General features: G+C 35.4%; 1 protein-coding gene across 1 annotated transcript in view; it reads right to left on the minus strand.

Annotated features, from left to right (window-relative positions):
- The window catches only part of METTL15 (methyltransferase like 15), a gene marked incomplete at its 5' end in the record, with an annotated part of 98,008 nt that overhangs the window by 14,088 nt on the left and 70,463 nt on the right, over positions 1-13,457 (minus strand). Inside the window, one exon of the mRNA XM_035328627.1 lies at positions 1,389-1,580. Coding sequence (XP_035184518.1) covers positions 1,389-1,580 — 192 coding nt within the window. The remainder of the gene's footprint in view (positions 1-1,388; positions 1,581-13,457) is intronic.

Raw genomic sequence — 13,457 nt, forward strand, 5'->3', positions numbered from 1 at the left:
TTCAGACTTTTGAAATCAGAGGGCACAGTCCCTGTAGGATCACGTGAGCTTTTTCTACAAAACCGGAAAAAGGCAGCATCATGAAATTTGCTGTGTTAAGACTTAAATGTTAATGTGTTAAGACAATTGCTTAGAAACAGAGGCTTCCATAGTCTTCACACAGGCTCTATGTGAACAATGAAAGACCAAATGACATTTCTTAAGACTACAGGTTCATCAAAACACAGGACAAAGAAATGTTCGTTTTCTTAGTAATGCATTATGCAATTACTGCCATCATCCATAAAACACAGATCTTTGTCTTTTCGCAGGAAAACCACAATGCTATATCAGGCATATATTAGGCTGTTAGAAGATGAAAACTGCTGCATAAGTAGAAAATGGCATTATACCATTGAATTTCGTGCTCTTCAATGAACTCAACACCAATTCTGATCCTTTAAATAGAGATTGTTTATTTAGCAATTTATAACTTGACAATTAAGTAAGCCTGATGTGCTTCCTATGCCTCCTACACAATGTGAAAGGAAACCTGCAAGACTGCTAAGGCAAGCTTGCAATACCTAATGGATTTTAATTGGCAGGTGTCATGAATGGGATTTTTTGTTTTGTTTTGTTTTGATTTTTTTAAGTTACTTTATATTCCTTTTACAGAAAAGTAACTGGGTCAGATGGCCATTGCAGAAACCAAATTGGTCAAGTGGATATTCCACAAACAGAACATGTAGCAAAAAAGGAAAGTGATTGCAGTAAATTGCGAATTGTGAGCCTGCAGATAGTCAGAGAAACTGCAGAAATAGAAGGAAGACAACTGGCCTCAAATTAAAAAAAGCATGGAAGGCTTCATAGGAACCATGCACACCATACAGGTCTTGAGGCAACCCAGCCAGTTATCGTAGAGAGAAAAACCATATTTAATAATCTTCCTTTTGCACTCACTTCCCAATTAAGGGAAAAAGACATTCTAATTAATATTTGATTTTTTTTTCTAAGCCTCCGATCTTCCTTGTGAAATTCAATACAGAAAGAGAACTAGGAAATATACCTCAAGGCTCTAGGTAACTCGGTGTCCTGTCAACATATTTGGCAGCTTTTTTTGCTCTTCACAGTGTGTCTTACAGCAAAAGCTGTCCCTGTAACTGTACACCATACACACCAAAAAGTAAAATTTTAGCGATAGAGTTAAGAAAACATTATTGGTTTAATTAGTTTAATCGTCACTGTAACGTTCCTCTTATCTAGAGAGGGAAAAGAACATAATCAGGATTTTAAGTATTAAGACTGAAAAAAGCTTTGTGGCATAAGATGTACAGTACATTTGTGCAAAATTAGACGAGGTTTTATGATGGCCATTCTCTAGCTTAAAAGGAAATGACATGCACACGTACCTGTCACCATCCATCCTCATGTCCAGAGGTCCGTCCTTCTGCAGGGAAAAACCTCTTTCAGGTGTATCAAATTGCATAGAAGAACAGCCAGCATCCAAGAGAACTCCATCTAGAGTCCCTGGCTCAACTCCAGATGAGATTAACAAGGCCTCTGACTGGCTAAACTGTCCTAGAAGAGCTCGAATTTGTTTCCTGTAAGAAAATCACAAATAAAAAGCCTCAATTTTAACAGTGCAGTGCTCTCCTCTTGTATAACAGGAATTAGATAGTAATGCTCACTTGTCTCTTAAGCAATAGGACTATTCCCAAAGTAATAGTTTAGGTACATTTCACATGCCAGCATGCAGAACTGATCCAACCCACTCATCAGTAGCTATTTAAGTTTGTCTTCCTTCCTGCTTAATCTCGAAGTACTCCAAATGCTCACCAGAAAAAAAAAAAAAAAAAAAAATCAGCAAGATGACTTCAATTTCATTTCTCAACATGGGGGAAACCAAAGAGACGACTTCAACATTTGATGGGAACACCATGACCACCACGGTATCCCCTGCTCTGCCTCAGTTAAGTGCAGAAAAGAAGGTTCGTTTCTTGCGCCTACAGGAAACACTGACAAGATGGAATATGACTGCCCAGCCTTGTGGCTAATACTTATTTGCTAGGAAAAAATCCTTGGTTCTTGCTGTGGGACAAACACTTGTTTTTAGGGAACATGCTAATTAAAAAATCGTTAAGCAAAATCAGGTGCACTGGATCATAAGCAAATAAAATATTTAAGTGTAGGCATTTGAACACTGGTTAGAGCAGAGTTTTATATATGTTTTTTGTGGTTTGCATTCTTCTTTCTTCATCTTTAAGGTGTTTCTTACTTAATATTTCTGTATTGGAGAGAGAAAGTGAAAAGAAAAAATATCTCTGGAGTGCCCATCTCTTTCTTGAAAGTGTGTCTACGCTTCTGATTCTGGTCTATTTATAAAGTGATCTACAATTAAATCACTTATTTACTCATACATTGTTAAAAAAAAACAATTTCACAAAGATTTAAGAATGTTAACCAGTGTGCTGCTGCACTTCTAATCAGTACCCGGAAAAAAAAGAGGGAGCAAAAAAAACAAACCAACCAACCCACTGACCAAATACATTTCTGCCCCTAAAAATAGCCACTGACTCCACATCAGAGTTTTGGTAGTAGTTTGAGGACCTGGGGCTCCTCAGCCCCATGGACTACTGTTCCAATTATTCCAAGGCCAGCTAAGTTAACTCACATCATTGTCAGAGTTACATGGGCAACGGAACGGATGGAGAGCGCAATTCTTTGCTACAAAAGAACAGCTGCCTGCATCTCCTTTGAGATGCCAACATCACAGTTATTTCAGAAAACAAACAAACAAAAACAACCAACACACTTTTTCAAAAAATCAGCTTCAGTCTAATCCTTCTTCCAGGTCAGCTGAAGATCAACACAACTGGCATTATGACAACCTAGCAGACTCCAGAGATTACCTTAAAAGAGACTGCATGAACAGAGAATCAGAAGTACTTTTGCACACATCCAATGGGAGTAAGTAAGAACATGCCATGAAGGAAAAAAGAGAAAACATTAAACTAAAAGGAAGAAGCTATGAACACACAGCCATATGGAAGAACGTTTAGGTATATAGTGGTATCCTCGTTAGAGCAGAAGGAATCAACATAGTACAAAAACTGGGAAATACCTTGAGTGAATGAATTTCATGAGGGATATCATGATCACACATAAAACATCTGAACTGACTACTGCCCAGTACATAATTAAATGCAACTATTCAGCTTAATAAGAACTGACAGTTCCTAAAAAGCACTATCATCTACTTAACATAGTTTCATTTTAGCTAAATAGTTACAGCTTTGAGACTACCTTTCCCTTCAATACAATACAAGGAATTTTCTTGAAAACCTGCACTTTGTCCAACGGGGCAGTGTTTCTAAGTTTATAACTTGAATGAAGGAATCAACTTTACAGTTCTGTATGTGGGAGATGAAAATGAACGAGATCTGGAAAAAAAAAAACAAAACTAAATTGTTATTGTCTAGTTCCTCTGGCAGTAGTCCATATTGGCGGCTATGAAACAATGCTGTATTGTGCTACTAATCCTTCTGAAAAATTATTTTGAACTATATTTATGTCTTGCTAGAAATTTGGTTATATTTCTTTAAAGAAATCATGCATATGTGGACTGCCACTCCTTTGTGATTAGGAAAAGGTAATTAAACGGGCATATTTGATTTAAGTTGAAATTTACAATTTGGGGAGATAGATGCTTCATCTGGAAAATGCTTTGGCATTCACAAATAAAGATAGAAAAAAAATAGATTGACATTTTGATGTCAGCCTTCAGCTGCATGATACATACCCTCCTGTTTGTTATACACTTCATTTTGTATCAATAGTTGATACAGGTCCCTCGGTCAATTTAAATCTTTACTAAAAGCAGATGCCTTTCATGAGATTATAATATGACTATATTGAAACAACGGGTCACTTCTCTGAATTCTTTTTACTTTGTGAATCCTTAACTTTAAACACCTTGCGTATCTCAAAATATTTTAATTAATCACACCAAGTACTCAGGTATGAGCAATCATTTATTACCTTATGAAAACAAATACAGGTACCAACTCTTTTTTTTCCATAGGATGGTAACAATGATGATAGTGATGGTAAGGACTAATCTATTAGATGATGAGCATGACATTTATTAAAGAACAGTATTTCATGAAGCATTGAGAAGCATTTATTAGAACATAATAAAGCTCTTCCCTTGTCTACCATGCCTCTGTTCAAATCATAACCGCCTGCTACGCACGATTTTCTCCAAAAACTTTTGATTTCGTCAATTCCTTCTACCTTCAGATTTCTGTTTACATAGCCTCTAAGTTTTATTTCCAAAATAGCCTCAAATAAATATTCAAATAATAAAAACTGCATACCTACTCTAAAAAATGTTTCCAACAGTCACAGGCCTTTGGCTCTCCCAAGGAATGTGAAAATTCTTTACACTTTTTTTTCCAGTGGTCCAACGCTTAGTTTGTGCATTAGTGGATTTATGTTCCATGACCACCCTTACCTAGAGTGCAAATCTGTCCATTATCCCCTTTGTCCTAATATATTGCAAAAACAGTGCTTACTGGAAATAGCAGGAAAGGTAAAGTGAGGAACATCCCCAAATATCAGATAAAATAGCCAATTTCATGGTTAAGAAGCCTGAGAAAAGTATGCATATCCAAACATTACAGACCAAGACTGAATGGAGTGGGGGAGATTGCAGGTAGTCTTGGGGATACTAAAAAAGCCATCAAGACAACAAGGATCACAAAGAGAACATTTCAAGTATTGAAGGTGATCTTAGAAGGTTATAGTCTAACTAAAACCAATTGTCTCTTGCTTAAGAGAAAAATATTTAAACTTGGTAATTGAACGCCATTTTACATATTCCAAGTATTTCAGAAACATAAAACCACTATGAAGAGCTGGTAGCCCCAACCTACAAAGGGAGAAATGAGATGTGAAAGGTTTAACACCGAGTGAATTGAATATATTTAGAAAGCAAAAACAATTAGATTGTGGTCTGAGGATGTAAAAAGCAGACAATACTCTTTTTTTTTTTTTTTAACATCATTGTAAATTTTGGTAAATTTCCAACTGTTGCCATCATGCAATCTTCTCAAAATATTCAGCACGCTCATTCTCCAAGAACATAAAGGAACACTGGGAACACGTGGACAACCTAAGTCAATTTTAAAAATAATAAGTTATTTCATCTGCTACGTAAGTTCTTGGGGGCCCTAGTGGATTTTTTGTAATAACAGCCACAAGAGCTTTCAGATTTCTTGTACTGTGTGCAATAGTTTAAAAATAAGACACAACCTCAGGTTCAAGACCCTCTGTTCAGGTCGTAACACAGTATTTTATTATTATTTATACTGTGACACATAGCAATGCAATGCTGACCGACGGTACTGGATTCACAGTTATCAGTTCTATGAAAGAGCCAAATCAGAAAGAGAGAAGAGTTCAAAGACTAACGTAATTTCAGGCTCTTCTGCTTTCAGTTAATCTCTGGCATTTTACAATGCTTTATAAAAATATTTCTTATTTCACTCAACTGAGAGGGATGTACGCAGAAGAAAAAGTAAAGCATGAATAAAACTTTTACAAAATAAACAGAGAAAATCTTTTCTCTTATCTAGTTTCTCTGAGTTGTCACAGAGGTTGCTGTGACATCAATCACAAAGTAATTTCACAGAAAACCATGATTATGCTTTCATGGTGCTTCAGCAGTTTTTTATGTGCATATAACAATACTTGCTCTTGATCTTTCACCATTGCTACCCTTACAAATTCTACGTATGAATACACACAATGTCAGGAAGTGCTGAACTCTTGCCAGCAGCTAAAGCTACCTTCTACTCAACCAGAGTAAATGGATTCTTTGAGAGAACTGAAAATAAATAAATAAATAGATAGATAGATAGATAGATAAGCTTTTCGGCTACCTCTTGCCAATGCACATGAATTGAGGAGACCAATCCTGTACTTTGATTTACCAACTGCACTGAGACTGCCAGCAGGGGTGCCAATTAGCACCAGCTGTAATGAGGACATTAGTACAGAGCTGGTTTGATCGCACTGACTCACTTCACCTAGGTCACTCAACAGCTGTCACACAACTGTGACTTCTACTCATTGCTGCTCTGGATCAGACACCTAGAAGCGAAGGACGAAGCACACCATTTGTAAATCCCTGGAACTTTCACCATCCCACCTAGGAATTGCTATGAGTGTTACTCTGCTTCAGTGCAACCCCCCTCTCTGCATATGCATCTCCATATTCTCTAAAAAAACTTTTTATTACCTTTGGCAAATGGAAATTGGCAGTGTTGATGTTTGCAAACAAAAAAATAGTAATAAAAAATTACATATAGCAACTTATAAAGGAACCTCGTCATTACATTTCCAGCTTTATTGTATATCTTTTTGAGAACTAACAGTTCAGTCTAGCTTGGGTTTTGTATTACAAAATTACAAAACCAAATCACCACCACTGATCTAACAAAGACCTGAAAATAGGAAGAAGCATGTGTGAAAAACAGCTTTCATAGAACCAAGGAAGTTCATCTTTTCAACTTTCAGGGAGATAATCACAGAAATGTCATTTTAAAGTTTTCTGCAGTTGGTGAACATTTATGTACCACTTGCTCCAACTTAAGATTTGGGACAAATTAAAAGATATACGTACATTGTAGAACTTAAATGCTTTTTTCCATATACATTGAAGACATCACACAAACAAAAGCAAACAAAAACCCCTTTTATGTTAACCTGCAGAACACTCAGTATCTTACACTGTCAAAACTAGTATACCAAAGATGATTACACTTGCTTTTCTCTTTCTCTGTGGCAGTTGCCCTTCTTCCACTTCTCATACAGCCTCCTATTCAATCCATTACGAAACTAGTTATTTACTGCTTTAATTGCTTTCCCTATAGCTTCCAAAAAACCTTCTCTCCTTCATACCTTAACAACAGATTCCATAAAATGATGCTGTCTTGGCTCCTCATGTCTCATTTAATCCAGACACCAAAAATTGTGTCTATTGTCCTCTCAGACATACCCGTAAGAAATTTTGGGATGCCTGAAAACAGATTGCTCGTCATTTTAAGGTTCGTTTTTACTTTTATCTAAAGTATCCATTCCACTGCTGTGTCCAGCAACACATTTTTAGTCTAAAATACCGCCCGATATTGAAGGAACTATAAATACTGCTTTAATTAAAGGAAAATAGAAACATATTTAAACAAAAGCATATCCGAGATGATTTCCATACAATACACCACAAATCTCACCATAGTAAACTTTTTATTTTTTTAAATGAAAGATGATTATACTCAAACCTGTCAAAATAAAATATGAAAAAAAGTAAGGTACTAATGAACTATGTTAATCTCTGGCTAAATTAAAGATTAAGGAGGTAATTTCTTTCAGGGCAAATGGAAAACTAACAGAATAAGACTGGTGATTATTGAAGCAAATTTCAAAATTATACCCCTCACCAAAATTTGAGAAAAATATTTGTATGTTTCTTAAGTAACACAAAGTTTTGCTGAGTAATAGGAGAAAATTATACTATTTTATGCAATTTGCAGCTAGTCAGAGGTAAAATCTTATAAGATACGTAACTTTTTGTTATGCGTGCCACCTTTATTATGTAATATACGTAAAATATGTAATACGCTGTTATCTTTCAGATGTGCCAAGGAAACCAAACCATTAGAACAATTTGCCTTTCATTCATGGGACCTGACAGTTCAAAGAATAAACTACCAGCCATGAATCATAAATCTTTCTCTGACTTTACATTGCACTACCTGGGGATTTTATTTTGAGAGATACTTCAGGTTACCATTCACATCAATCAGACAGCCTAGTTTACAAGGTTCAGTGGACATAATGTGAAACCAGTTGAATACCTCTATCAACATCTCGCATCTACCAAACACTCATTGTGACCCTCAGCTTTATTAAGACTGACTTTAAAGCTAAACAGCTTCCTTTACACTTCTGGTGCATTTTGTACTAGTATCCATTCCCTCTCCTGTTTGCCTCACATAACCTCCACAGAAGACAGTGCAGCACAAATAAAGAAAAAGACAGACTTGAAGTTAGAAACCACTGGCTCGGCAGAACACTGAATCAGGTGGCCAAAACGCCAGATGAACTTTCAAAAATGCTCAACCACCATGGTTCTACTTTCATTCCAGCACAAGTGGACAGTATAAAGCATAATTCTGAAATAAAAGACTTACCATAATAATTTCAATAGCCAACAAAACCACATCAGCCCATCAGATCCAACAGGTATTTATTGCATAAAACAGTCAAGCTGACTCGTATTTCAGATCTCCTGGTAACTATAATTACTTAAATAATTACTGCAAGAAGATTTGATGGTCTTGCAGCACTTCTACTAGCAGTTTACACAATCTCTTTTAAAGGGTGAATGTTCATCTCATTCATTTCTATTTCTAAGAGCATTTTTCACTTAAAAAAAAGGTAGTAAAGTAACATTTGAATTAATAAATCTTATACATTATTTCCCCATTCTTTCCATACTAGAACCCTAGAAAGATATTTTTATACAACTCCTGTCCAGACCCCAAACCCACACAAAAATTCATGCTTTCATTAAAGACACAATACTGCTTCACTGAACCAAAATAAATTTTGCTACTGGCCTTAGAATGAAGAAAAGTTACATTTAATTCAGTTGCCAAAATCCTGTAGAACATGGAAAGAATTTCTACATATATTCCAGAATATCCTGTATGGGTGATAGGTACAAATCGACCTTAGAAACATTAGAGCTGTGTAGAAACATTTTTTAGCTCCTTAATATAAGAATATTAAAAACTGTAGCAAGAATAACTGTAGATATATTTTTTTTCAAAATGCATGGAATGAGCAGATCATATCAGCTAGCATTCCCAGTGCTAATGCCCTGTCTCAGTGGAATCTGAACCTATATTCAAGATTTGAGACTAGGGACAAGGGACAGAAACAGTTTTATCATTCAGCGAGGTTTACTGATCAATTACTTACTGTTCAGTTGGGATCAACTAAGGATAATGACCAAAATACTATATATTAAATGTTATGGTTTTAAACATCAAGAACTTGTTAAACAAATTCTTTAGAAGTGTACTTTCTCTACTAACTGCTTTGCCTCCATGAAATATTTTAGTTTGTGCTGCCTAAATATATTTCTGCCTTACCTTACAGTAACTGTTCTCTGCATAAAACAGATATTAATGAATGAGGCATTTTTACACATAATAGAATATCAGATCAAGTAATTTTTTCTAGCAAAGAAAATCCAATCATTAGTGTTCAGTGCTTTCTCCTCATAATGTGCTCATAATTTCAGAAATACATAGTAATCTGTTCATAAACAAAGGATTATAGAGAAAGTGCATAATTTCTGTGTAGTCATTTTATAAGATTAGAATATAGCTATCCAGCTTCCAAGAGTTTTCATTCATTAGTTGAACAAAAGGTTTTATTTTTTGACATTTATCTGCATATAAAGCATGAACTTGAAGTTAACAGGATGTACACGGATGATTTAAAAAGCAGAATGCAATGAACTGTCAAAAAGGCTACTCCTACATACACCCACGCATTCAATTGTTTTAAAATGACTCCTATTACAATTCGATTTACATTTTGTGAGACTGTTACAAAAACATAGACAGAGAGCATGTAAAAAGCATCTCTTCATCCTCCCTGCTGAACCAAATCATAAAAGTAACTATTGTTAAATTTTCTTTGGCTAACAAAGCAAATTTATACAAAATTTTCCCACATCATAAATTCTGGCATTCATGGAGAGAGCTTGCTCAAGATTGTGCATAATTGTTGCTTTGACAGACCTGCTGCTACTGATACTTGGAATATATTTGCATAGCCTTTGCCTTGTTAACAAAATATGAGTCTAGACCTTGAGACTCCATGGTAATACTATGACATAATAAATGGAAAAACAATCTGAGCCACAGAAGCTTTTTATTTTTTTTCTTAATTGTTCGGCAGCTGACAGTATCGGGGTGGCCTGACAAAGCCTTACAGAATTTTTATTTCCTTTGACAAACTATTTCTTTGTTTGACATGGTAGTTTAAACCCTAGAACACTAAGGATGAATACATCGGGCATCAAGAATTTATTACAAATGAAACAAGTAACTTTTTCTTCCCACCCGTCAGTCTTACCTAAGCTATCTCATATAAAAGCATGTCTGCATTCCTAATTGACTCCCTCCTTAAGCATTAAACTGTCTGCGCATCATCCAAGCACCTGGACAGTGTGTGTCACATCTCCCCACTATATATGCCTAGTTGTCAGAAGGAGAACTATGAGGAGCATAACACGAGAAGAATGCAAATAAGGACAGAAGTGAAGCAGAGGCATCATTCAACTGGGAATCACAGAAGTCACAAAGCCTTGCTCTTCCATATCTTTGCATGTACCAGGTCTTAACCTTTTTGAGACAGGGGAATTACAATTGTGCTTAAGAATAAAAATACAATCATATGATTAAAATGCTGTCTTAAAATACAGTTTGGCAGCAGTTCGTTTTCCCAGAACCTCAACCTTTTCCCCCAGTTTAAGAATTTCAATTGCAGAACGTGATCATAAAAATGTAACTAGTTTGTTTAGGAACTTAAGATTTTATTGCTCTGAAGATAACACTTGGCTAGCATCCATGTAGAATCTTAACAACAATTCTGTGTTAAATTCTAATTCTGTTATGTTATGTAGGAAATATCTTGTAAAAAATCTGGCAAATTCAACTAGTGCATTTCGCTAGTGACAATCTTGTCTGGCAATTGCTGTTCTGTGTATTGACATTTTCCCTTCACAAAAGTCATGAGATGCTGCATTCAAATGGACTTCCCTCCTGCACAATAAAGAACCAGAAATTCTGTAAATTATCTTTTAACTGAACAGAGGAAATAAGAATAACTCATGTTTTTGGTGAAATTTCGTAGTTTCAACCACTTTTTATATACAAGAACTACATGTACAGTCTAGTTACAGCTTCAGATGACAACACAAACTCTAAAGTTGTGAGTATTTGGAGAAATACGAGAATAGTTGAACTGAATAATGTTTAGTTCTGAAAGTATATGTGCAATTTTAAATTACTGATCTGTTGCTCCTCCGTGGGAAAATATATGCAGTTGAGATTCCTTTTTTTTTAATAAAAAAATTGCACCATTTGTGAAACAAAAGAAATACTGAGGTAAATGAAAGCAGTGTATCACTATCCACCAAGTGTAACAAGGTAACTGAACAATTATACAATCAACAAAGATTTTTTAAGCAGCCAAAATTTATAGCTTAAGTTTAAAAAGTACCACAAAAAAGAACCTGATATGGAATTATACAAATGTGGTGGCCAGAAGCTGTTGCATAAATCCATTTATACTATCATGAAGCACGATCCTTAAAAATGAATAACCAAAGAAGTATTTTTAGTCAAGTTTCAATTAACCTAGAAATACTATATCAACTTAATTAAATTCTTTATAAGTATCCCAGTAAAGGATGACCAAGTTCATAGTGAGAAATGGAAGTTGAACAGAATAGCATATGAACCCATGTAGTGAAGTGACAGAAGAGAAAACTTGTATGAGATTAAGCTTGTCATCTGGGCATGACCATAAGGACAAGGAATGTGAAGTTTTATTTGACCATAAAACGAACAGTAAACAGCCGTGCGAACATAACCACAAAAAGGGAAACAAGAACGTACAAGTCCAAAGTATCTTCACTAGAAATAGAAAAGTATTAGCTGTAAGACTTCATCTGGAGTATTGAATGCCATTACGGGAGCCTTAGCAAAAAGAGAGCAACTCAAAGTGGAACTGGCACAGAGAAGCTCTAATAGGATGACTAGAATGAATGAGAGCTATAAGATGAAACTAAAAAAGAAAAAAAAAAAATCTTTTTTGTATGCAAAACAAGTCTAGAAGGCCAAGAATCTACATTAATATTCTCCATTGAGTATTTTAAGTGCCAGGGAGAGAAAAGAGCTAATAGACATTAATCAACTATTAGTTAATTTTATTTAACTAAAATTAAATTAGGTAACTACTATAACCGGAAATTTAAAGAAAGTTTCATATCATGAAAAATTAGACTCTGGAATAGCTGGAGCACCGCATATAGAACTCCTAATTACATTTTAAGATAGAGCACAGTGAAGGAGATTAAATTATGCAGTGGTTTGTAATACCAAGCAATTGGATTCATTGATCTAGGAGTCTCTTACAGCATGTTTATATTTGAACAGTTATTGTAATTCTCCGTTGGAAAGTTCATCCCCAAAGTGTTTGTTTAAGATTTTCAGAACACATACACATCACGTATTTTACATGTGTACAAACATTCTCCAATATAGCACCCCTTATATTTAGAGAAATGCATAAATACAACGCTAATAGTGAAAAGGCTTCTTTCTATTTATTTTTCCCAATCAAAGTGATGACCAGGGATTTTGAACAAAGCGTAAAGTAGATATTGACTGGAAGCTTCTATTTTCTGATAACAAACTCAAAAAGACACTGATTCCAGATAAAATGATTTTCAGTGTTTTTAAATTCAGAAAAGAAAGCAACTCCCAGAGCCCTCTGTTGCTAAAAAGGATGATTAGAACCCCAAGGTCACCCACTTTTGTTCATTACTGAAGGAAAATCTCAGTATCTATTTCTCCACAGAGAGCAATAAAATTGTTTAAAGGCATTAACTTAACATGATATAAAAAGAAAATTCTGCAATACTCAAAACCAACAGCAACAACAAAAATAATACCCCAAAGCAAACAAAAAGGAGCACCAAAACAAAACCACCTTACTCCAGAGGTAGTTTAACTAGATTTCTTTCCAACTAGTATTAAGGAGGATTGGCTGAACCTTGCAGCTTCAGTTTGATGGCTTGGTATTTTGTAGGCCGTACTTCTCTCTGTTTTTAAATACATCTCCATGTATTTCATGTAGTCGCCTGTTCTCCAATTTGACTAATTTTCTTTTGCACTACTAGCTTTATTAGAGGCTAAGATCTTAAAGGTAAAATGATTACTGGTAATTTCCATGTGAAACAGAACGCCCTTTGAGACTGCCAGAAAACACACAGCATGAACTTGGCAGGCTTCATAAAACAAGTACGGCCTACTTTGGTATTTATTTAAACCGAAGCTTTTCAAAACTGGAATTACGTAAGAATTCATTTCATACGCAGATGTTCAGACTGTTACAGGGAACTGTTTTTGAGGGTATCATTGTTCTACCTGAGAACCACAGAATCTGAGAGCGGTATGTCAGAAGAGACCTCCGGATGCCATCTAGTCCAATCCCCTGCTCAAAGCAGTCTAATCAGATAGGATTGCTTAAGGACACATCCACTCGAGCCTTGAACACCGCCAAAGACAGAGATTCCACAACCTCTTTGGGCAACTTGCTCCAGTACTGCCACC

This window comes from Oxyura jamaicensis, chromosome 5 (assembly GCF_011077185.1).
Source record: "Oxyura jamaicensis isolate SHBP4307 breed ruddy duck chromosome 5, BPBGC_Ojam_1.0, whole genome shotgun sequence".
Taxonomy (NCBI): domain Eukaryota; kingdom Metazoa; phylum Chordata; class Aves; order Anseriformes; family Anatidae; genus Oxyura; species Oxyura jamaicensis.